This window comes from Bison bison, unplaced genomic scaffold, assembly GCF_000754665.1.
Source record: "Bison bison bison isolate TAMUID 2011002044 unplaced genomic scaffold, Bison_UMD1.0 scf7180017864057, whole genome shotgun sequence".
NCBI classification, from domain to species: Eukaryota; Metazoa; Chordata; class Mammalia; order Artiodactyla; family Bovidae; genus Bison; species Bison bison.
Genome location: NW_011494629.1, coordinates 3,437,229 through 3,463,788, shown reverse-complemented (window position 1 = coordinate 3,463,788; position 26,560 = coordinate 3,437,229). Strand labels below are relative to the sequence as shown.

General features: G+C 39.1%; 1 protein-coding gene across 1 annotated transcript in view; it reads right to left on the bottom strand.

The window, feature by feature from the left end:
- The window catches only part of IARS (isoleucyl-tRNA synthetase), an 80,942-nt gene that overhangs the window by 3,756 nt on the left and 50,626 nt on the right, over window positions 1-26,560 (bottom strand). Inside the window, 13 exon segments of the mRNA XM_010835998.1 lie at window positions 2,002-2,154; window positions 2,820-2,963; window positions 5,355-5,480; window positions 7,370-7,475; window positions 8,152-8,328; window positions 9,126-9,221; window positions 13,997-14,109; window positions 16,661-16,835; window positions 20,169-20,252; window positions 20,501-20,603; window positions 21,324-21,445; window positions 22,200-22,277; window positions 23,051-23,142. Of these exon segments, the coding sequence (XP_010834300.1) occupies window positions 2,002-2,154; window positions 2,820-2,963; window positions 5,355-5,480; window positions 7,370-7,475; window positions 8,152-8,328; window positions 9,126-9,221; window positions 13,997-14,109; window positions 16,661-16,835; window positions 20,169-20,252; window positions 20,501-20,603; window positions 21,324-21,445; window positions 22,200-22,277; window positions 23,051-23,142 (1,569 nt within the window).

Below are 26,560 nucleotides of genomic sequence, written 5' to 3'. Positions count from 1 at the left end.
GTGCGACCCCATAGACAGCAGCCCACCAGGCTCCCCATCCCTTTCACATGTTAGTTGTAATCCCCATGGTAAACACTAGCATCTTAAGAGAAAAAATCACAAAAGGAAGTGAGAGAATAGTACAATACAAAAAAATCAACTGAACACAAAAGGTGACGGTAATGGAGGAAATGAAGAGAAAGAAGGCACAAGGCTCCTAGAAAAAATGTCCCAGTAAAATGTGAGAGCTTCTTCCTTATCAGTAACTATTATTTTTCTTTTTAACCAGAGCCTAACTGACCTGGAGAAAGAGAAATACCCATCTCTAGGCCATAGGCCCACTAAAGACTGAAAACTAACTTTAAAATTATAGAACACTTTTGCCACTTCTCCTCCCCTCATACTCTACTACATCAGAAGGGCTCCTGTATAATAGGGTATTACAGCTGAAAGGATGTGCAAAGCTCTGACCATATTTAAAAAGGAATCTCTAGGGAAACCATAAAACAACAGAAGGAAATTGGAGCCTCTGGAGCCTACAGCAACAATAAACAATTATAGCCTAATTCCTAGAAGATAAACATAAAACTTTACAATGAAGGCCTACCTTACCTCAGTTCCCTTTCCCCAAAACATCATACACTGCTATCAACCAAATATCACAAGTTATTCTAAAAGGGAACACAGTAGGAAGAGATGAAGCAAGCATCACCACTAGACTCAGATGTGACAGAGATTTTGAAATTATCAGACTGGGCATTGAAAATAACTAGGATTAATGTTAAGGATGCTAATAGAAAGGGTGGACAACATTGAAGAACAGATGGGTATGTAAGCACAAAGATGGAAATACTAAGAAAGAATTAAAAGGAAATGTTAGAAATCAAAAACTGTAACAGAAACGCAGAATGCATTATAGCAAAAAATTTATACTCAAGAACAGCATATTCAAACTTCAGAAAATCAAAGATATGACTACTTTGGGAAAGACAATGTCTAGTAACTTTCCACCAGTGCTGGGAGACACAAATCTTGATTTAGAAACTCCAATAAATCCCACGCTATAAGGCTATAAAAATAAAAGGATGAAGTGACAAAAGGTTTTTGGGATGACAAGAAGGATGGCTATTAATCAGAAAAAAACAGATCCCATTAAGGGAAGCTATTTGAGGAAATGATTCCAGTAGCATCAGCATTAAAATGAACACCCATGTGAAACGGGATTATAGAAAAGAACACAAGGGGAGGGCTAAAAAGTCAATAGAGAAATTGTTGGAACAGCCACAGAAGCTGAAATCACAGAAGTGGATGATGTAAGTGGGAGTAAGAGAAAACCTATCTTTAAAGACACTAGGAATCCCCATGAACAGAGGAGTCTGGTGGGCTACAGTCCATGGGGTTGCAGAGTCGGCACGACTGAGCGACTAAGCATAGCACAAACCTTTATTTGTATCTTTTCTGCAACAAGCATTATTTGCCAAAATAAAAATTTTTAAATAATTAAAAAAAAATAAAATAAAATAAAGACACTAGCCCGTGTCTTGTCCTGACTCTGTCTTCTCAATTATGGAATGGAGAATGTCAACTAATGACCTAACTCTTCACATTTTTATGCAGCTCATTGAGAAAAGGCATGCTTTATAAGTTGTAAAGGAGGAGGCACATAAAGTCAGTTATGTTTCCTTTAAGCTGTTATTTTAAGATACAGTGATCATTTTGATTCTCGGGGAAGAGGACAATTTTGGGATCAGCAAACAAGCTAACTTACCTAGAAGCGTATGTTTTTAATAATATACCATTATATATTTTTAGATTTATTTCCAAAACAAAAAGTAATCATCCTTTTAATTATTATTAATATTCACAATATGGCAAATTTCTGGAGATAGCAAAAAAGTAAAAGAAAACAATAGCATAATCTCTTACACATATAATCTACAAATGATTGATGGTATCAAAATCTATTTTCAAGAAAATAAAAACAAAAATGAAAAAGATTAGCATGTTCTAAAATCTCCTCACCTTCTGTTTGAGTCTCATTCAGAAACAGCTTTAGCTTCCTGCTCCGGAGGCCAAACATCTTGGCAGCTTCATACAGAAGACCTTGGTGGGTAAGCCCATTCTGTCCAAGTGGATTTTCAAGCAGAAGAGTGCCTACTGTTCCCATTAAACACTCTATAGAAAGATAAAAAAGATTTAAATCCTGAGAGTTCACCCTCTCGCTGGTGGATCCCTACTGGAGGTGGTGACCAGCTCTACTGGGCAGAGCTACAGGCTTGAAAGCCAGACGTGGGTACAAGAGTGGGATTCACTGTAGAAATAGAAAAGAAAGGGAAGAAAAAACAATTAGTATAAGAGCCCAGGAGTTTAGGGAAGAGATATTCAGTAAACAGTCAAACGAAGCACATGAAGACAGTAATAAATGTGCACAATGAGGATCTTAAAATATCAAGGAAAAACAAGTGTCGATCTAGTCTGCTGATTAAGGTGTGGATACTTACAACAGTTCTCAGAACATATTTCAAGAGAAAAAGGGGAAAAATTACCAATTACAATGGTCTGGCACTTAGACAATTCAGCTTCATTTGGCTGTAATTTTTACCTAACCAATTTATCTTATTTCCTAACCATGTTAGATGGACGGGTGTTCTACATAAACACACCAAAGAAACAGGCCATGAGTGTCCCCCAAAGAAACGTGGGCGTACATTTTAAATTACTAAGTTGAAACTGACTTGAAAAATCCATATAAATCAGAAAGATTGAACATTAAAGGAATCTTAACACCTAGCATTCCATTACCTGCCCGCTGAGTGTTCACAGCTGAGGGAGGTACGCACCTTGTGGATCTGCATTCAAGAGCTGTAGGTTGATGTACTGACAGAGAAGAGTACTAGGACTGTCCACCACAGACAGCGCTGATCCTGCAGTCACACACAGTGTTTTCCCACTAAGATTCAGTAAGTTGGTTTGGTTTTTTATTTCTAAAAATAACAACAACAACAAAAAAAACAATCATTCTTTAGGGAGAACAGTTCAGAGCTGAAGTCATTCACTTTTTCTTACTTAATTATTAAACTATCATGTACCTTTATAGTGACGCTTTCCACTTAATTTACATTTATTAAAGAACACTGCCTTTTCTATAAAATTAGACATTAATGACATGCACATAGTAGGAAATCTTAATGTTGCAAAATAACATAATATTCATAACTTATAAATAAAGCAAATTAATTTCCCCCTTTAGTATTTTTTCCTCCATACTATGCATGTGCTCAGTCGCTCAGTTGTCTCTTTGTGACCCCACGGAGTGTAGCCCGCCAGGCTCCTCTGTCCATGGACTTTTCCAGGCAACACTGGAGTGGCTGCCATTTCCTACTCCAGAGGATCTTCCCAATCCAGGGATTAAACCTGAGATTCTTGTGTCTCCTGCATTGGTAGGTGGATTTTTTATCACTGTGCCACCTGGGAAGCCCCATAGTATAGGTTACTTTTAAAATTTCTTCCTACATAAACTTACCATGAAAAGAAACCTTATGTCAAAAAAATTATGGTCAGAAGGTAAACTGACTAATGAATATAGTCAACTATAGCAAGACACACAGAACAGACATAGTGTAATTTCATTTATATACAATTAAATATTGTTTCAATGGTAAAGAACCCGTCTGCCAATGCAGGAGACGCAAGAGACGTGGGTTCAATCCCTGGGTTGGGAAGATCCCTGGAGAAGGAAAGGGGAGTTGGACACAAGGAACTGGATACAACTGAGCACACCCATGCTAAACACTGCTTGAGGTAGAAGATTAGTTATAGTTACTATGTTCCTAAAGGTCAATGTGGGGCCCAGGCACGCCTCAGCTTTCACAGGCTGCCACTTGCTGGGTCAGAGGGGACAGCAAGCAACCCACACTAACCTTTCCTGTAAGCTCCCATCTTTTGAGCCAGGTACAAGAGCAACTCTCTGGCAAAGCTCTTCTGCAAGTCCACAGACTGTCAGTGTTAGACGTGGCTAGACAGACGTGTTCCAGTCTTTTTCTTTCTTATTTTACAATGACTTGAGACAGAGATCCAAGCTGTCCACTGACTGACTTACCAGCTTCCCTTGGTGGATCTGGGTCAGAGATTTTTCCCCAGATCCTCCAATGAACCATCTGTCTTTTAGATCTTACTTTTCCAAGTTTCTCCCATATCAAGTTTGTGTCCCTTACTCAGCCTTAAATGATACAACAGCAAATGGTTTTCATGTTGCTTCTATCAATTTATAATCCAACATTAAATGACAGTTCCTATTACATAATATCCCTGACAACATCTGATATTATGAAATTTTTCTGGTTTTTTGCCAATCTGGTTGCATGTAACGGTACCTCATTGTGGTTTCTACTATTGAGGTAGAGCAGTGTTTTCTTTATTGGCCACTTAGATTTCTTCTTTTAAGCTATTTAGACATTTCACAAAATGAACATTCAAATTTATTAATTGAGTGTATTAGTTTCCTATGGCTGTTGTAGTAATCACAAACCGAGGAGGGGAGTGGTGGAGGGTGAGGTAAGCAAGACAGCTTAAAACAACAAAAATGTATTGTCTCACAGCTTCCTGAAGGTGATACGTTCAGAATCTGTCAATAAGGCCATGCTCCCTCTGAAGCCTGTAAAGGAATTCTTTCTTTTCTCTTCCTAACTTCTAGAGGTTCCCAGCAATCTTCGGTGTTTCTTGGCTTGCAGGTTTGCCTAATTCCAATTTCTGTCCCTGTCACCACATAGCCTTCTGTTTCTGTCTTCACATGGCCCTTTTCTTATAAGGACACATACTGGGGTAGTGCCCACCTTACTCTAGTATTATGTTAACTAATTCTAATACATATGCAATGAACCTGTTTTTCAAAGGTCACATTTGAGTGCACTGGGGGTAGGGAAGAGGACTTCAACATATCTTTTTTTGGGTAGAGATGGTGGGGTGCTAGTACCACAGTTAAACCCATGACAGTAGGAGGAAATGCACTTATAATTCTTTAAAATTTTATGTAGGCTTGTCTTATTGAGAATTTGGATTTAAGATGCAGATACTATGTCTAATAAAGTTAAAACTCAGGAGGGAAGTCTCTGAAGCCTAGAATACATCACATGGCTAACAGGAAAGACAGCAGATTAGAATCTTCATCTCCTATTAAGTTCAGTGTTCTATCAGCCACATCACACAAAGGAGGCACAAAGAGACAGGGCAGGCAGGAAGTACTGTAGAGGCCAGCCCTGACTCAGAGTTAGGAAAAAAGGCAAAGGTTATGTATCATAACTGTTACCAAATTAAGATCTTCACTGATTCACCTCATGTCAAAGGACACAGGTGAATACCTTTGACTTCCCACATACCTGTTTCACCAAGGAAGACAGCCAGCTCTGTACTTTTTACACCAAAAATGCTAGTAACAACATTCTTCAGTTTTACAAGGTCCAACCTATTATCTCCTTTTGGATTTTCCAGAAGTAATACTCCACCTAAAAAGCCACAAATATAAGTGAAACTGAAAAAAAAAAGTTAAATTTGAATGAAAAGTCAAGGGGAACATCATCTATATATTTTCTTTGGTCAATGTCTATTCATGTCTTCCCATTTTCTAATTAAATTTTTAAAAACTGCTGACTTTTAAGAGTTCATTATATATTCTGCATACATACATCCTTTGTTGTATACGTGGTTTGCAAAGATCTTCTACTAATCTATAGCTTTTTTTTTTTTAATCATTTTCACAGGATCTTTCCCAAAGCAGGATTTAAAATTCTGAAGAAGTTCGACTTCCTAGTTTTTCTTTTTATGAATTGGACTTTTATTACTAAGTCTTAAAAACTCTTTGCCTAATTCTGAATCCTAAAAATTTTGTTTTCTCCTAAATGTTTCATAGTATCATACTTACGCCTGTAATCCCTTTTAATTTACTCTCTGGACAAGGTGTAACACTTAGGTCTAGGACAATTTTTGCATATGTATGTCTAACTGCCTGGTACCATATAATGAAAAGACTAGTCAATTAAATCACTTTTGCTGATCTATTGAGTGCAGCATTATAACAGCATCATCTTTTTGGATTTGAAACAGCTCAGCTGGAATTCCATCACCTCCACTAGCTTTGTTTGTAGTAATGTTGCCTAAGGCCCACTTGACTTCACAATCCAGGATGTCTGGCTCTAGGTGAGTGATTACACTGTTGTGGTTATCTGGGTCATGAGACATGTTTTGTACAGTTCTTCTGTGTATTCTTGCCATCTCTTCCTAATATCTTCTGCATTGTTAGGTCCATACTGTTTTTGTCCTTTATCATCCCCACCTTTGCATGAAATGTTCCGTTGGTATCTGTTCACTTAAGAAGGCTTTCTTATTTCTCCTTGCTGTTCTTTGGGATTAAGCATTCAGCTGGGTATATCTTTCCTTTTCTCCTTTGCCTTTCGCTTCTCTTCTCAGCTATTTGTAAGGCCTCCTCAGACAAGGATTTTACCTCTTTGCATTTCTTTTTCTTGGGGATAGTTTTGATTAGCACCTACTGTACAATGTTACGATCCTCTGTCCACAGTTCTTCAGGCACTCTAACAGATCTAATCCCTTGAATCCATTTGTCACTTCCACTGTATAATCATAAGGGATTTAATTTAGGTCATACCTGAATGGTTTAGTGGTTTTCCCTACTTCAATTTAAGTCTGAATTTTGCAATAAGGAGTGCGTGGTAGTGGAGCCTAGTTTATTCTCTGTAGTTGGTTGGAGTAGAGCAGTTATGGTCTAGACGTTTTTTTGTCTTGCTAGGTTCCCCTTGAAGAGACAGCAGGATTTTCTGTGTGCGTGCGTGCTTAGTCGTTTCAGTCATGCCTGACTCTTTGCGACCTCACGGACTGTACCAAAGAGGCTCCTCTGTCCATGGGATTCTCCAGGCAAGAACTGGAGTGGGTTGCCACGCCCTCCTCAGGGGATCTTCCTGACTCAGGGATTGAACCTGCATCTCTTGTTCCCTGCATTGGCCACAGGGTTCTTTACCACTAGTGCCACCTGTGAACATTCTGCTGGGGTGTTTATATTCATGCCCGTTGGTCTTTCATGGTTGCCAGCTTCTTCAGCTCCGAGTCTGGGATACATGAAGCAAAAAGAAAAACTAGGGAATTTTCCATCTTCTTACTTGATCCCAAGATTCTTAGTTGGTTTGCCTTCTTCCCCCCACCATTAAGAGTCTTCTTATGCTTGCTTTTATATATCATGTCTAGAAGTATGTTTACTTCACTTCCTAGAAGTGGAAGTTCAATCATTTACTTTTTTTTACCAATTCTCTTATAATAGCCTTAAAAACATTCATAGGTTTAACTAAAAAATAAAATAAAAACTATGGAATTCATTTACTCTTACCTTGCTCACTGCCATTTGTACAAATGTTAAGATTGACATATGCACAAGCAGGGCCATGCGTGGAAGATCCTTTGGTGAGTGTAATTTCCAGGTCAGACCCTTTTAACTAAGCATATGAGAAAATGTGACTGGGTAACTACAGCATCGGATCAGTGTCACCAACTAAGATAGCAACTATTCAGCAAGAATAAGAGCTCTACACAATTCTGAGAGCATATTTAATCTAATTACTAAAACAGCCAAGAGCTACATTTCCCCCCGCTTTTATCTTATTCTTTCCCATTGAAAAGACAGTCACATTCAGGGCCTGCTTGTCTGTTCCATTTGTCCCATACAAAATAGGATCAACACAAGGAACATATGACTGAATATATGATTAACTGATATAGAAAAGAATTTCTTTCAGATATACTTCTGAATTACTGGCCAATATTTTTCATATCTTGGTCAGATTTCACAGTTACATCTAAAATGTACCAACAAGAAATGAAATTGTAATTCTATGTGTAACTTATTACCATAAAAGTAAACTGCTTTTCAAGTCAAGTGCTATTTACACAATACTAATTTTTATAGTTTCTTATGTATGTCCTGGTTACCTTTTCCAAGAGAATAGCTCTAATTTTCTTTCTTCTCTTTTAGACCTCACTCTCTAATCCTATTCACTATTCTCCAGAGAAGACTAAGAACTATACTAATTGCTACCAGGGGAGAGAACATCAAGATATGACCTAAAATTTAATCCTAAATCACTTACTAGTTCAACAGAATTCAGAACTTACCTGCATTTTTTCTTGAATAAGTATTTCATCCGATATAGGAACTGGATATGGTTTCAAAGGAGACTTTATGGTGGCAAATATGAAGTCTGTGTGGCTTTCGATAACATTATTCAGATATTTTCCCTCAGAAGTTGCTTTATAATAAACTGTTATTTCATCAGTTGGAACCAGATTACACTGAAAACACAAAAAGAAAATTTAAAAGGGAAGCACACTTGTCAATTAAAACATAAAACACTGTTAAATAGAGCTGATGATCCCACACTGAATCATTATGGAAGGGTACGATATCCTGACAAATTCTCTGGGAAAAAAAGCAAGAATTCACAAAGCTTTTAATTGAGACATAGTTCATAAGCACACCATTATCTATTGGAGTGGCTACCTCAGACCCTGAACTCAGTCTCAAAAACCTGACCAGATGAGGACAACTTGTGGGGGGCCCTCCCTGAGATAGAAACTCTCTGGCTCTCTCACCCAGTAAGGGAAGGCAATGGGTTTTGTGCACTTGCTCTGGCTCTCAGCTTCTTGAATGAGGAAAACCACCTCATTCCATCCAATTCCAACAATCTCTCTCTCCCCTGAGCTAAGAACCCTTCCACACTGAGCGCACCGCTACTCTTCTTCAGAGGTGTTTGCTGTCATCTCTGATAACCATATGTGCCAGCCAGGAGGACTACCTATCCAGAAGATGGTTTTGGGGACGCCCTAAGGAACTGAAAAAGGAAGACAAGGAGCACATGTCAACAGAAAGCTTCCGATCAGAGAAACAAGAGTCACAATTAGCTTGGGAGTGAACAAGGAAAGGGAAAAGAGGCCTAAGAAGTATAATCTGAATGGATCGTAGATCAATGATAATCAATAATAAATTACTGTGGTTTATATTACCCGTGTTTCCTCTCTTTCCCAACAAGCAAAACAAAAACCAAAACAAAACTCTAAACAGTAGCTTATCTTTAATTTCACAAACTGACCTTTTTGCGAAGTTTCTGGATACGATTGATGACTTCCCGAGCCATTCCTTCATCCACCATTGACTGGTCAGGGGTGACATCTAAGAGAACCAAAACCTGTAGGAATGAACAGTGTACACCATGACAATCAAACATAGAAAAAACAGTTCTTTCAAACTCAGCAAAATGGTGTTTAAATTCTCCGAAGTCTATAATGCAGCACCATTCAATCACAAAACTGAGTCAAAGACATGAAATTAGTCTCTTTATAGTTTGAGTCCTCCGTTGTAAACAGTTATTTTCTCATCTGGAGAAAAAGGTGCAACTTTTCATTTTTCTTCTGAAGGGTGTTGCTCACAGGAGATGTCCTGAGACCAACTTAAACGACTTCAGTATTCTTGCCTTGAGAACCCCATGGACAGTATGAAAAGGCAAAAAGATGTAACACCAGAAGATGAGCCCCCCAGGTCAGTAGGTGTCCAATATACTAATGGGGAAGAACAGAGAAATAGCTCTAGAAAGAATGAAGAGGCTGTGCCAAAGCAGAAACAATGCTCAGTTGTGAATGTGTCTGATGGTGAAAATAAAGTCTGATGCTGTAAAGAACATATTGCATAGGAATCTGGAAAGTTCGGTCCATAGGTCAAGGTAAATTGGACGTGGTAAAACAGTAGATGGCAAAAGTGAACACTGATATCTTAGGAATCAGTGAAGTAAAATGGATGGGAATGGGAGAATTTAATTCAGCTGATCATTATATCTATACTGTGGGCAAGAATCCCTTGGAAGAAATGGAGTAGCCCTCATGGTCAATAAGAGTCCAAAATGCAGTACTTGGGTGCAATCTCAAAAATGAACAGAATGATCTTGGTTCCCTTCTAAGGCAAACCATTCAACATTATGGTAATCCAAGTCTATGCCCCACCACTAATGTCAAAGAAGCTGAAGTTGACTGCTTCTATGAAGACCTATAAAACCTCTAGAACAAACACCAAAAAAAGAGGTCCTTTTCATCACAGGGGACTGGAAAGCAAAAGTAGGAAGTCAAGAGATACCTGGAGTAACAGGCAAGTTAGGCCTTAGAGTACACAATGAAGGAGGGCAAAGGCTAACAGAATTTTGTCAAGAGAACACACTGGTCACAGCAAATACCCTCTTCCAACAACACAAGAGACAACTCTACACAAGGATATCAACAAATGGTCAACACTGAAATCAGATTAATCATATTCTTTGTTGCCAAGGATGGAGAAAGTCTATACAGTTAGCAAAAACAAGACCTGAAGTTGACTGTGGCGCAGATCATGAGCTCCTTATTGCCAAATTCAGACTTAAATTGAAGAAAGTAGGGAAAACCACAAGACCATTCAGGTATGACTTAATCAAACCCCTTATGATTATACAGTGCAGTGACAAGTAGATTGAAGGGACTAGATCTGGTAGACAGAGTGCCTCAAGTACTATGGATGAAGGTTTGTAACACTGTACAGGAGGTGGTAACCAGATCCATCCCCAAGGAAAAGAAATGCAAGAAGGCAAGTGGTTGTCTGAGGACTTACAAATAGCTGAGAAAAAGAGAAGCAAAAGGCAAAGGAGAAAGGGAAAGATATACCCAACTGAATGCAGAGTTCCAAAGAAGAGCAAAGAGGTAAGAAAGCCTTTAAAAATGAACAATACCATGAAACAGAGGAAAATAATAGAATGGGAAAGACTAGAGAACTCTTCAAAAAATTAGGTACCAAGGGAACATTTCATGCAAAGATGGATACAATAAAGGACAGAAATGGTAAGGACCTAACTGAAACAGAAGAGATTAGGAAGAGGTGGCAAGAATACACAGAAGAACTATAGAAAAAAGATATTAATGACCTGGATAACCATGATGGTGTGATCACTCACCTAGAGCCAGAAATCCTGGACTGTGAAGTCAAGAGGGTCTTAGGAAGCATCATTATGAACAAAGCTAGTGGAGGTGATGGAATTCCAGTTGAGCTATTTCAAATCCTAAAAGATGATGCTATAGTGCTGCACTCAATATGCCAGCAAATTTGGAAAACTCAGCAGTGGCCACAAGACTGGAAAAGGTCGGTTTTCATTCCAATACCAAAGGAGGGCAATGCCAAAGAATGTTCAAACTACCATACAATTGTGCTCGTTTCACGTGCTAGCAAGGTAATACTCAAAATCCTGCAAGACAGGCTTCCACAGTATGTGAACTGAGAAATTTCAGATGTACAGCCTGTATTTAGAAAAGGCAGAGGAAGCAAGAGATCAAATTGCTGACATATGCTGGATCATAAAGAAAACAAGGGAATTCCAGGAAACCATCTACTTCTGTTTCATTAACTATGCTAAAGCCTTTGACTGTGTTTATCACAACAAACTGTGAGAAATCTTAAAGAGATGGGAATACCAGACCATCTTAGCTGTCTCCTGAAAAACCTGTATGCAGGTCAAAAAGCAGCAGTTAGAACAGACATGAACAATGGATTGGTTCCAAATTGAGAAAGGAATATGTCAAGGCTATATATTGTCAAATTGCTTATTTAACTTATATGCAGAGCACATCATGTGAAATGCTGCAACCGCAGATGATGCCACTGTAAAGGCTGAAAAAGAGGAAGTAAAGAACCTCTTAAGGATGGAGAAAGAGGGTGGAAAGCTGGCTTAAAACTCAATATACAAAAAACAAAGATCATGGCATCCAGTCTCATCACTTCCTGGCAAACAGATGAGGAAAAAGTGAAAAGAGTGGCAGATTTTATTTTTTTGAGCTCCAAAATCACTGTGCACGGTGACAGCAGCCACGAAATTAAGAGACACTTGCTCTTTGGAAGAAAAGCTATGACAAACCAAGACAGCATATTAAAAAGTAGAGACATCACTAGGATGACAAAGTTCTGTATACTCAAAAGCTATGGTTTTTCTTGCAGTCACGTACGGATGTGAGAGCTGGACTGTAAAGAAGGCTGAGTGCCAAGGAATTGATGCTTTTGAATTGTGGTGCTGGAGAAGACTCTTGAGAGTCCTTTGGACAGCAAGGAGATCAAACCAGTCAATCCAAAAGGAAATCAACCCTGAATATTCACTGAATGTACTGATGCTGGAGCTCCAGTACTTTAGCCACCTGATAAAAAGTCTACTCATTGGAAAAGATCCTGAATCTGGGAAAGATTAAGGGCAGGAGGACAAATGGGCAACAGAGGACGAGATGATTGGATGGCATCACTGACTCAATGGAGATGACTTCGGTCAAATTTGGGAGATAGTGAAGGACAAGGAAAGCAGGTGTGCTGTAGTCCATGGGCTGCAAACAGTAAGACACGACTTAGCAACTGAGCAACAACAACAACAACATGGAACTCTGCTTTCTAATAAATAATATCAACTCTGCTCATAAATAAAATCACCAATCATGAAGCTAGTACAGCAGTGTGACTTTTCATAACAGATTCACCACAAACAAGTGAACCTCAAAGCAGCCATCTCCGTTGTTTTCTTTAACCATGACCTATTCTATCCACTGGTTGGTTTGTGCAATTCAAGATACAATTTCTATAATGGGCCACAATACTTTTTAAAATTGCCACCTTCCTGTCAACTTTATCCACTATTTCATCTTCTCTGTCATAAAGGTTGTCAATGATGATGTGGCAATAATGACAGTATCACTTCTATTATAGAGGGGAATACATATATATATATATGAATTAGGCACCATCCCCATTTACATTTTTGAGGACACTCAAAGATAACAAACTTGCTCCATTTTATGAAGATGCATAGGAGGTAAACTGAAAATGGATAAGTCACGGCAGGGTAACCATGGCCCACAATACACAAATTACATTAAGAAACTCAGAAGTATCACAAGACAACATTTCCTTAAGTATAGACAAGCTCTTCCGGCCTCTCTTATTTACATCTTCTTGCTGGTTACAAACTTTCTTCCCTGGCCCCAATTCCTTCTTTTGTAGTTTTCTCACCTTCAGCTCCTTACATTGTCTGCCCACGTGGAGTTCTGTCTACATCATATTTAAGACTCTGTGTATGGCAATTCCCCAGCAGTTCAGTGGTTAGAGCTCAGTGCTTTCACTGCTGGGGGCCCAGGTTCAATCCTTCACTGAGGAATTAAGATCCCATAAGCTGCATAATGTGGCCAAAAAAAAAAAGACCTCATGTAAAGGTTGACTAAACTCACACGAGGTATTCTCCATCATCCCCCATATGTGGAATATTAAGCACAGAGGAACTCCAGCAGGTCCCTTACTCTCACATTAGAGATCTTACAATCTATCTGTCTGGAGAAGTCTGGTCAAGAGTGAAGAGAGATGCTGTGATCCATCACAACAAAAAAACCCAGACCCCAGAATCCACAACTGTCTGTACATCCTCTTCAAGGGATGCTCTCTAACCACTCCCACTTCTACCCCAGACTTAGCCCTTCCCTGTACTTACCTCTACCAGATAACTTACCAAGTAGAATAATAAGAACAGATTTACTTTTCTATCTCCATGACTGACCCATTCCTTGAAGGGTAGGATTACATCTTCCATGTTTTTGTATGACCCAGCACTTATTGGCATGCATAAAGTCACAAAATATTTATTTATATATCCATTAAAGAAATGCATATGTCAAGAAGCTATAATAGAGAAGTTTAATAAGGCCAATCTAAAATAAAAGCCATTTTACCCTGAGACAAGCTGCCAATACTGTCAGGAGGAGCATGCTGCTGCTGCTGCTAAGTCGCTTCAGTCGTGTCTGACTCTGTGCGACCCCACAGACAGCAGCCCACTAGGCTCCTCTGTCCCTGGAGGAACATGGGTGAGTATTTTTTTCCTCTGATGTTCTTATTTTTTGGTAAATGTTCTAGGGAATAGAAAAATACCTGGGCATCCGAATGTGCTTCAAACTGTGTTGTTCCACCTGTTGCCTGATCAAAGGTGTATATGAGACGGATATCTTCTTCATGCAATTCATGGCCTTCCACAACAATGATCCCTATTGGAAAAGCAACTGTCACTGTTACTCAATCAGTAACCCACTCCTGAAGCTGCCCTGCTACCAATATACCGTGCCACTCTCTAATAAAAACTTCAAATCATCAAGCTACAGTCTTTAAGAGATTATGTCTTACTGACTGACTCTTACTGACTCATGACTACTGTTGTAGTCAAGGATGAGATAAACTTTCCTTAGACTACACCATGCTATCTTAAGGCCATTTATATCACCAATATCTACTGCTGTATATAAGGTCCTAGATCCAAAAACATGTGCCAGAGGCAACAAATGAATCCCCATCATAAACATAAGCAGCAAGCTACAATGAAGAAAGCACAGTCTGTAGAGTCAAGCTAGACTTAGGCCTACCACTCAAAGGTGGTAAATCCCTGGTGTTCTTCTACCTGCCTATCCGGGTACAGTCAGGGTGAAAAGAGGTAGACAGCGTGAAGGTATGAGCATCATACCTATTCATGGTAGGCAGAACATGTAAACAGCTGAGGATGGCAGTTCCCATTTCCCATACCATTTACTATAGTAATTCACAAAACAATCTTCTGGATCTTTGAGCAATGGGCTGTCATTTTCACTTTATGTCGCTGTATTCTAAAAACTGCTTTCCATCAATATGGAACAGTTCACTCAGAAACTACAGTTTAAAAACTACAGGCTTTCAGTTTCAAATAAAGCTTATTTCAAGAATTTTTAATATTTTGGCTAATTGGTGAAACAACTTGAGATTTATGACCTGAAGGCTGATCAAAGATTTTGTTAATTTAACAAATCAAGCTGAATTAGTACTGATTCAACTTTTAGTTGCTAGTCTCTAATGTTTTATAAATTTTATCTAAAAATTTGGGGAATCTTATGGACATTTCCCCCAATTTCCATAACTACTCATCTGACTTATGAATCCTTAAATCTTTCTTCATGACATTTCCATGCTTATGATTTTCAATTTCAGAGGGAACCCAAACAATCAAACATCTTGTACCCTAGGATTGCTGCAGGAAGTCAAATAGCTATAATCAGACCATACATGATTCTAATCATGGCAGAGGTCAGAACTCCTGGGCACCTGGAACAGCTTCCTAAAGATTTCCTTCAGCACACTTATCAAAAATATGATTATATTCATACATCTTTAGCGTTTACCAGCACCATGAGGGTAAGGACAATGTCTGTCTTATTCAACTCTATGTTCTCAGTGTCAACAAACAGAAGGGCTTTAAAAAATATTTGCTGAATGAATGACTCCACTCTTGCTCAATTGAGAACAAAATATGTATTCTAGATATTTCACAGAAACATTTTAAGTTCTGACACAGTTTTGGAAGAAGCTCCAAACCTCAATGCTAAATCCCTTTCATTAAAAATACTTAAGTGTTTAAAAATTACAATTTTGAATTAAAATTAAAAGATAACTTTCTTCTTTGAATATCTTCTGGTCTTCATTCTGGCAACTCAAGTCATCTTTTTGTCTACAAGCAACATCTGACAAGGGTAACACTCTATACCACTGGGTGGTGAATCTGAAGGGTTTTGCTCTCTCATTAGGGTAGATTTTTCCAGGCCCATATTAGCACTTATAGAATTCAATGGTAACTTACAGTTTATCCATCTGACTCAATGATTTCAAGTAGAAACCTAGCTGAAAGTGAAAGTGAAAGCCACTCAGTTGTGTCCGACTCTTGCGACCCCACGGACTGTATAATCCATGGAATTCTCCAGGCCAGAATACTGGAGTGGGTAGCCTTTCCCTTCTCCAGGGGATCTTTCCAACCCAGGGATCGAGCCCAGGTCTCCTGCACTGCAGGCTGATTCTTTACCAGCTGAGCCACAAGGGAAGCCCAAGAATACTGGAGTGGGTAGCCTATCCCTTCTCCAGGGGATCTTCCCGAACCAGGAATGGAACTGGAGTCCCCTGCATTGTAGGCGGATTCTTTAACAACTGAGCCATGAGGAAAGCCCCTAAACCTAGCTAGAATGAATCAATTCCACAAAACATCTACCTGTGAGAATATTCACTGGAATATTAGTTATACTGTTAAAAGAATGGAAACACTGAAAGCACCAACAATACCAGACTGGTTAAAAAAATACCAGGTATCCACAGGAAGGAAAATTTTTGCAACACTTATTGAAATAGCATTTTAAAGACTGACAAAACACAGTAAAAATGAAAACCAAATAATGTAAATATAAAAAAGTGAAAAATGTGAAATAAATTACAGGGTGATTCCCATTTGTAAAGCTATAATTATATGACTACATACGTATATAGGATGAACTAAATCAGAATTTTAACAGTGAACTAAATCAGAATTTCAATCTACATTAAAAGGACGGGTGATGGGTCATTTTTATTCTTTGTACTTTTAAAAAAATAAATTAGCAGAATTATTCATAATAAATATTTTTATGAACAGAAAAAAAAGTTCTAATTTAAGGGAAGGCTGTAATAGTAGAAATCAAAGAGGAGGCTAAATACGAGATATCCATCAGGTTGAGGACACAAATGGTGCCCCCCAGTGAAACAGATGCCCACCATTTTCCTGGAACCGCTCCAGCTCCTCATTGCTCAGCTGTTTGATGGATGTCATTACCATCTTGAAAGCTCCTTTCAGACGCTTCCCCAGGACCATGTGATCTGGCTCTGCCCTTAGGCGAACGCCATACTTGTTTTTATCTGTAGATAATGTAACTTTTCGAACATTCAATTCCTGTATTTGATAGACATGCAAAAACAAAAACGAAACAAATGAAAATATGTCCACAAAAATTTGAATACAAATATTTATAGCAATAACCAAAAAGTGGAAATAACCCAAATGCTGATCGACTATGAAAGGATAAATAAAATGTGGTATATCCACCTAGTGGGCCATCATTTAGCAACATAAAGGAAAGAAGCATTAATACGTGCTATAACATGAATGACCCTTGGTGCTAAGTCACAGAAGCCAGACACAGAAGCCCACATATTGTATGATTTCATCTACAGAAAATGTCCAGAGTGAGCACACCCAGAGACAGAAAACAGACAGAAAACAGGACTGTAGGATCCTGAGGGGAAATGATGCATGAATGATAATTTGGGGTCTCTATTTGGGGTGATGAAAATTCTACAAAATTGTGGTGATGACTACACAACCCTAACTCAATTAACAAGGACTGTAGCATTAGAAATATGGACTTCATGTCTCAGGGGTAACCTTTGCTCAAGCAATTTAACTGTCAATTAACCAGAAGAATCAGTTAATTGTAGTATTTCATGTCTCCCTCATGCTAGCAAGTTAAGGATTACTAATGTAGTAGGAAATGGTGACTACACAGCAGGAAATAAGAAAATGAAGTATCATGGAATTGTCAACTGAAGCAAATTATATGGAAATATTTTGCCATTATACATTACTATATTATTTGATCTCAGAGTGCTCAAGATATTTAAGTATATTCTATTTTTATCCGTATCTTAAGCATTCTTTACAGAATTTATATTTCCTTAGTTATAACCTTTTAAATTTCTAAAGAGTTTTATAAACTCTATTTATCCAGAATTCTCAAGTAATTCAAAACCAAATATAGAAATTATTTTCTATCCTTAAATATTATCTGTGAAAGGAATAAAAATGAAATTTGAAATATATATTTCATTTAAAAACACCATAGGATAAAGCTTTCTGGGAGGACAACTGACAAGACAGTTTAAACTTCTGACCTCACAACTCCACTTTTAAGAACCTGTCCAACATCCACACTGTCAACTAGCAATTGGCACCTGCCATCGACTTATCTGGGCTTCACAGGTGGTACTAGTAGTAAAGAACCTGACTGTCAACAAAGGAGATGACTCAAGAGACACAGGTTCGATCCCCTTGGGAAGACCCTCTGGAGGAGGGCATGGCAACCCTCTCCAGTATTCTTGCCTGGAGAACCCCATGGACAGGTGAGCCTGGTGGGCTACAGTCCATAGGGTAGCAAGGAGTGGGACGTGACTGAAGTGACTGAGCACACATGCATCTACCTATACCTGTACATTGGCACCCCACTCCAGTACTCTTGCTTGGAAAATCCCATGGACAGAGGAGCCTCTTAGACTGCAATCCATGGGGTCGCTAAGAGTCGGACATGACTGAGCGACTTCACTTTCACTTTTCACCTTCATGCATTGGAGAAGGAAATGGCAGCCCACTCCAGTGTTCTTGCCTGGAGAATCCCAGGGATGGGGGAGCCTGGTGGGCTGCCATCTATGGGGTCGCACAGAGTTGGACACGACTGAAGTGACTTAGCATAGCATAGCATACCTGTACAAGGATTAAATTGTGTTGCTGCAGCTGCTGACCTTCACTAACCCCCTGAAAGGAGTTCAGGGTGGACAGCAGAAATGAGACATTCTGTGCTTGGGGAAAAACTGGCAGGAGAGGTCTTTAGATAGGTGTTTTCAGGAGCTGATTTTATCTTGAATCTCCCCATGGAAAGGCCCCCAAAAACCTTCATGGTGGTAACTGTTCCTCGTGACTAGCAAAGCTTCACAAAACTAGCAGAAACCTTCTGGAAAAAAATGTACTTGACTGCATGTATTCCCCCTTTACCAAAATCACATATATACTGACCTTTTCCCACTGCTTCTTAGGAGCACCTTCTCAGAGCTATCTGAGGTGCTGTCTCCTGGGCTGCATCCTCATTAACTCGCATAAGAGTTAACTCGCAACTCTTATGTTGTACATTTTTTAAATCTACAGTTAACAATTTATTTGCACAAGCGCACACACACACAAACTTTTATTTTTAATCTGAAACATAAATTTCCAACAATACTAGAGTAACTAAATAAATAATGATGCAGCCAGAAAGTGAACACTATGCAGCTGGCAAAAAGAATAAATTAGATCCCTAATGTTTTGTTTTTAAAGGAAGAGTCCTTTAAAAATATTTATTTAAAAATTTTATTTATTTATTTGGCTGTGCTGGGCGTTCGTGGCATGCAGGATCATTAATTGCAGCACATGGAATCTAGTTCCCTGATTGAACCTGAGCCCCCTGTGCTGGGAGTGTGGAGTCACAGCCACTGGACCAACAGGTAAGTCCTAGGGCTCTATGTTTTAACATGGAATGTTGTTTAAGTAATACTATGAAGTGGAAACAATTAGTAAAAAACTACATATATGATCATCTCTATTCACAAATAAAACCAGTGATGTGCGTATTTGATGTTTAGTTGCTGAGTCATACCTGACTCTTTGCAACCCCAAGGACTGTAGCCTGCCAGGCTCCTCTGTTCATGGGAGTATCCCGGCATAGGTTGGGAAAATACTGGAGTAGGTTGCCATTTTCTTATCAAGAGGAATCTTCCCGATCCAGGGATCAAACTCAAGTCTCCTGCAGTGGCAGGTGGATTCTTTACCACTGGGCCACCTAGGAAGCCTGCATGGGTGTAGATGTATGTACAAATGTGTCTACATGTACGTAAAATGCTAGGAACAACCCAGTAGGAGATACCGTAGTGAACATCCCTGTAAGTGGGAAATGAGACATGACAGAGGGGCCAGGGTGAGAAGAGACTTTGTCTTGTACCCGATTGCTAGTGTTTATTTATAACCAGTGTTTACTTGATACTTGGGTAATTTGAAGGACTAAGCTTTTTCTTTTTGTTAATTATCAAAAATTACCTAGGGGAAGAAAAGTGGATGAAGGGATAAATGATCCAATGAAGGTGAAAAATTCATGGACCTTGAAATCACTGTTAAAGAATGGACTTCCTTGGTGGTCAACTGGTTAAGACTCTGTGCTTCCAATGCAGGGGGTGTGGGTTTGATCCCTGGTAGGAAGAACTAAGATGCCACATGCCCCCAGCATGGCCAAAAAATAAATACAAATTCTTAAAAAAAATTTTTTAATTACATTGCAAAAAATTCATGATGAATCAAAAAGCAAACTGTAAGATTTCACAGATGGTTACATTTATGTATATACTGATAAAGAACACTAATCAAAATAATCTTCCCAAGGACAGAAGCCTGTTTGGACCAAATCACACAAATCAACTGTCTTACCTCAATGATATATTTCTCCAAAGACTTAACTTCATTAAGAGCTTCCTGATCTTGATGGATAACAACAATTTCTTTCAAAGGATACTAGAAAGAAAAGGGAAGGGAAAGTTCACTAAGCATCCAGTCTTCTAAACTGCAGAAATATGAATGTTACATGTTCTATCTGAATTTCAAGCTCTAGACTAAACAGGCTTAACTAGTATTAAGTCATTCACAGCCTTACTGCAAAAAGAAATTAATGCCATTGTTGGAAGCCCTTTATATTAAGAAAATACTCCAAAGATATAATTCTCTAGGTGTATGCAATTTAAAATAGAAATAAAATCTCAAACCTTTATTGGAATAGTTTTGCGGTCTCGAATCACTCGGCCAAGTTCAATCACAGACTGCATTCTAGATACTGCACTCTCAGTTTTCTTGTCGATCAATTCCTCACTGATTGGGAGAGGTAGGAACATAAAAGATAATAGATTTAAAAAGAGAAAATCTCAAAGAAGAAACGTGCTTCATTGAGGAAGAAAGTCGGATGAGAGATGTGATGGTGTGGTTAGCTTCCCAAGGGAGGCTCTTGGAAACATAGTGTGACTGTTTTGGGGGCTTATAGTGAGAGGGAGGGAGAAGGCAATGGCACCCCAGTACTCTTGCCTGGAAAATCCAATGGGTGGAGGAGCCTGGTAGGCTGCAGTCCATGGGGTCACAAAGAGTCGGACACTACTGAGTGACTTCACTTTCACTTTTCACTTTCATGCATTAGAGAAGGAAATGGCAACTCACTCCAGTGTTCTTGCCTGGAGAATCCCAGGGACGGGGGAGCCTGGTGGGCTGACATCTATGGGGTCGCAGAGTCAGACACGACTGAAGCGACTTAGCAGCAGCAGCAGCAGCAGTGAGAGGCAAGCTTGAGCCTGATGCTCAGTGCATAGCAGCTCCCCAAAACGATACCAAAGGCCTACCCACACCCTACATGCCACAGCTCTACAGGGGATTCCACCCTAAGTATCCCTCTTATACTCATTCTGTAGCCTGAGGAATAACTCAACTGGAAGGCATGGCATGGGTGAGCTGGAGCAGGGAGCTGGGGCCCCCACATGAGTGCATCTCTAGCAACTCTCCTTCCCATGGCCCGGGTGACGCTTAGGTATATTTGATTCTTACCGAACATGGGGCAGCATGAGGTAGTGAATACTGAATGTGTCCTTGTCCTGGACAGAAACAGGGTCAATCAGTGTCTTCAGATTCTGATACATCAATTCAGTAAGAAAAGGGGTATAGGGGGCCTGTATAAGGACAGAAAACATTATGTCATTCATATGTAGCCATCATTAACTGATCTCAGAGTTAGAAACAACTGAAACATTTTAGAGAAATGACAGAGGAATATGCACAGAACTGGACATGAGGTTAATACAACATGCCCTAAGAAAATGACCTCATTTTGAACTTGGTGAGACACACTCATGAAGCAAAGAAGTAGGACTACAGACAGAAGTGTCCAAAACATCCTTGAAGATGTCCATAATAAAAACAGGAGCCGATGACCACATGGCAGTTAGGTCAATTGCAGAGGAATGAATATTCCTAAAATCTCAGAAACCTCATCTGTAAACTGGGGAAACACTACCTGCTTAACAGGAAGAAGGAATGAGCTCATACATGAGACACCAGGTAGAGGACCTGGGATAAAGCAGGTTCTCATTCCATGTATGTTTAGGAAATAAACAGAAGGCTTGTATCATTAGAGTGAAAGAGCAGAAATAAGACACAGGAAACTAAGGGTGGAATTTTTACTTATATATCATTTAATGAATATTTCAATTGGTAGGAACATGTCTCAAGTGAAATACTGTTTGCAATATATGTATTTGTTTGGTTAGCTGTTAGCTCAAGACCTTCCCTGATACTCACAGATGATTACAGGACTTTAAAATGTAGAAAAAATAGAGAACAGATACAAACAGAGGACAGTGCAGCAACTGGGCACCACAAGCAGCCCACAGGGCTAGAGCTTTAGAACGGGATCAAGCATCTTACCATAAGTCTGCACAAAGACAGCAGAACACTAAACAAGGTCTCCAGGGCCTTAACACAATCCTCTACTCCATTTTCACCCTAAGGATGAAAAACACACACAGTAAACTGTTAAAACCAGTAGCTCACTACAGAGAAAAAAAAAAGGTAATAAAAAGGGGCAAACTCAGCTATAATTAAGTTATCCAGAGATAACATAACTACTTTAAACATTTTAATGTTCTGTTAAATATATGTGCATACACACACATACATGCACGTGTATGTAATATATTTTAACAAAACAAAATTACTGTTTTGTTACAGGATTTTATCATTAACACATCTGAAGGTAGTACTGATGGGCAGTGGTCTGGGTGCACCTCACTCCCTGTTTTGGAGCATTGCTGTTTATGCATAGCTTAAGTTCTGGGACAGGCTCTATGCTTCACTCATCCTATATCCCCAAAGGCTTAATGAAGAGTATCATCAATAAGTAACTGTCCCTCTAGTGTTAGAAGCGATGAAGTGCCCATCTGAAGATCACAGCTGTACCGAACAACATTTGCAAAATACCTGCATGAATTATTTGATTTTAACAGGTCTGTTCAGTACAGTCCTAAATGGCCTGAGACTTTGCCTCTAATATGGTGTCTATAATTGTGTTTTGAAAACATGTGAGATGACTTTTAAACTTAAGGATTCCCCTATCCAAAACATGGCAGTACAGTTAATATGCAACGTAAAAGGAAAAAGATAGCTTCACCAAGTGAGAGCATTTGAAAACGCCCTTTTTCCTTTTGGTTGTTCTCATTTTTCCTCAACTCTCATACTTCTTGCACTTTCTGCTCTTCCCAATAGAAGCCTGCACTTACCTTTAATCTTCTACGGTTCATCCGAACATACCAGTTGGTCAAAATATCCACAAACTTGACCAGGCGAGGAACCACAGTATAGAGCCTGTAAGCTGAAAGTAAGACAACCAATTGGACCGTGAGAACATATAAAAGTCCTGGGAGCTTAAGATAGGGCTGGATACAAGAAGAGCAAGTAGGCCCTGCCATTCAAGGGCTATCACATCTATTAGAGAGATAGGTCAGTTTTCATTCCAATCCCAAACAAAGGCAATGCCAAAGAACGCTCAAACTACCACACAATTGCCCTCATCTCACATGATAGTAAAGTAATGCTCAAAATTCTCCAAGCCAGACTTTAACAGTACGTGAACCATGAACTTCCAGATGTTCAAGCTGGACTTAGAAAAGGCAAAGGAACCAGAGATCAATGCCAACATCCATTGGATCATCAGAAAAGCAAGACAGTTCCATAAAAACATCTGCTTTATTGACTATGTGAAAGTCTTTGACTGTGTGGACCACAACAAACTCTGGAAAATTCTTAAAGAGATGGGAATGGGAATACCAGACCACCTGACCTGCCTCTTGAGAAACCTGTATGCTAGTTGGGAAGCAACAGTTAGAACTGGAGATGGAACAACAGACTGGTTCCAAATAGGAAAAGGAGTACGTCAAGGCTGTATACTGTCACCCTGCCTAAACTTATATGCAGAGTACATCATGAGAAACACTGGGCTGGAGGAAGCACAAGCTGGAATCAAGATTGCCGGGAGAAACATGAATAACCTCAGATATGCAGATGACACCACCCTTATGGCAGAAAGGGAAGAAGAACTAGAGAGCTTCTTGATAAAAGTGAAAAAGGAGAGTGAAAAAGTTGGCTTAAAGCTCAACATTCAGAAAACTAAGATCATGGCATCTGGTCCCATCACTTCATGGCAAATAGATGGAGATACAGTAGAAAGAGTGACAGACTTTATTTTTGGGGGGCTCCAAAATCATTGCAGATGGTGACTGCAGCCGTGAAATTGAAAGACGCTTGCTCCTTGGAAGAAAATCTATGACCAACCTAGACAGCGTACTGCAAAGCGGAGACATTACTTTGTTAACAAAGGTCCATCTAGTCAAAGCTATGGTTTTTCCAGCAGTCATGTATGGATGTGAGTATTGAACTATAAAGTAACCTGAGCGCCAAAGAATTGATGCTTTTGAACTGTGGTGTTGGAGAAGACTCTTGGGAGTCCCTTGGATTTCTCAAGAGGCAGGTCGGGTGGTCTGGTATTCCCATCTCTTTCAGAATTTTCCACAGTTTATTGTGATCCACACAGTCAAAGGCTTTGGCATAGCTAATAAACAGAAACAGAAACAGATGTTTTCTTGGAACTCTCTTGCTTATTATGCATGTTTAAAAGTGGGCATAGTCCTTTAGGATGACTGATAAAACATTCAAAATTTCCTGGACTAACCATCCAATTATGCCAAATACAGAGGCATCAACTTTTGCATGAAGAGCTATGTACCAGCTGAGGAACTGAAGACCCCTACATGAACCACCTGATTGCTCTGGCCTCTTAAATCCACTGGAGTGCTGTACCTGAGTAGCAGCACCTGCCAACCCCAGGATGCTGTGCGAGGGTGGTTTATGTTACCAGGGTGCACACAGGGATGCCATTTTTTCTCCACTGGCCACCGACTTTATCAGACCCATAAACACTCAGACCCATCTCAGGTATCCTGGTTAACAGTTTCTTGAATTTCTCACCTTGACTTATGGTTGTCTATCTCCCACTTTAAGGAAACCAACATTACCTACCTTTTCAACCTCTGTCTAAAAACAAATTCATTGTTGTTAAGTAACAGAAATGTGGGGAAATGTCGATTTCCTTACTGTGTTTCTGAATTTCCTAATTTTTCCAGTCTACTTATTTAATAAAGTAGACCTAAAAATAAATTAAAAACATATTAGTAACAAGTACTATTTATTAAGAACCTGCCTATTATCTGCTAGCTACTGCATGTACACAGTTTCTATCTAAGTCTTATAAAAACTATTACTAGGTACTTTTTGGAGATAGAAATAGAGGCTCATAGACTAGACGATGCTTCCCCCAGGGAACAAGTGGTGTACAAGTTGGGATCTGAACCCATGGGCATCCACTACTGAAGCCTGTGATTCCATGGGCCTGTGTGGTGTCTGTGGTGGGGTAAGGCCACTAGATATCCCCTCAAGCCAATCTCTCAGGCCTTGGAACAATACATTTCTACAACAAACAAGCCTTAAAATTATATTTGAGAAGTAAAAAGAAATATTTATTCATCTAGTGTTCTGTCTCTCTCGAAATTTCTATAAAATTTCCTCTATGTTTAGAAAACCACACACCTATGGTGAATTAATCTTCCACAAAGGAGGCAAGAACACATAATGGAAAAAAGATAGTCTCTTCAGCAAGTGGTGTGGGAAAACCTGGACAATCACATGTAAATCAATGATATTAGAACACTCATTTACACCATACATAAAAATAAACTCAAAATGGCATAAAGACTTAAGACATGACACCATAAAACTCCTCCAAGAGAACATAGAAATGGGAACAAATACAAATGGGATGTAATCAACCATAAGCTTTTGTACAGCAAAAGAAACTATGAATAAAACAAGACAATGTGTGGACTAGGAGAAAATATTTGCAAACAATGTGACTAACAAGGGCTTAATTTCCAAAATATACAAATAGCTCATACAAAAAAAAAATAAATAAAAACAAGAAAAAAAAAAATGGGCAGAAGACCTAAATAGACATTTTTCCAAAGAAGATATACAGATGGCCAATAGGCACATCAGATGATGTTCAACACTGCCAATTATCATTTACACCAGTCAGAATGGCCATCATTAAAAAAAGCCCTCAAACAACTAATGCTGAAGAGGATGTGGAGAAAGGGAACCTTCCCCTACACTGTTGGTAGGAATGTACACTGGTATAGCCACAATGGAAACAGTATGGAGGTTCCTTAAAAACCTGAAATTCTAACTTGAAAAGAGGCATGCACCCCAGGGTTCACTGCAGCACTATTTACAATAGCCAAGATATGGAAGCAACCTAAAAGGCCACCAACAGAAGAACAGATAAAGAAGATGTGTGCGTGCACACACACACAGAGGAATGCTCCTCAGCAATAAAAAGAATGAAATAATATGAAATAAAGCCTTTGCAGCAACATGTATGGATCTAGAGAATATCATACTAAGTCAGAAAGAGAAAGACAAATACCGTAAGATATCACTTATACGTGAGATCTAAATAAAATATGATACAAATGAACTTATTCACAAAATGAAACAGACTCATGGACATTTAAAAAAACCAACCAACAAACAAACAAAAACCTTACAGTTACCAAAGGGGAAATGGGATGGGGGAGGGATAAATCAGGAGTTTGGAATTAACAGATACAAACTACTATAAATTAAATAAACAACAAAGTCCTATTGTACAGCACAGGGAACTATATTCAATATCCTAT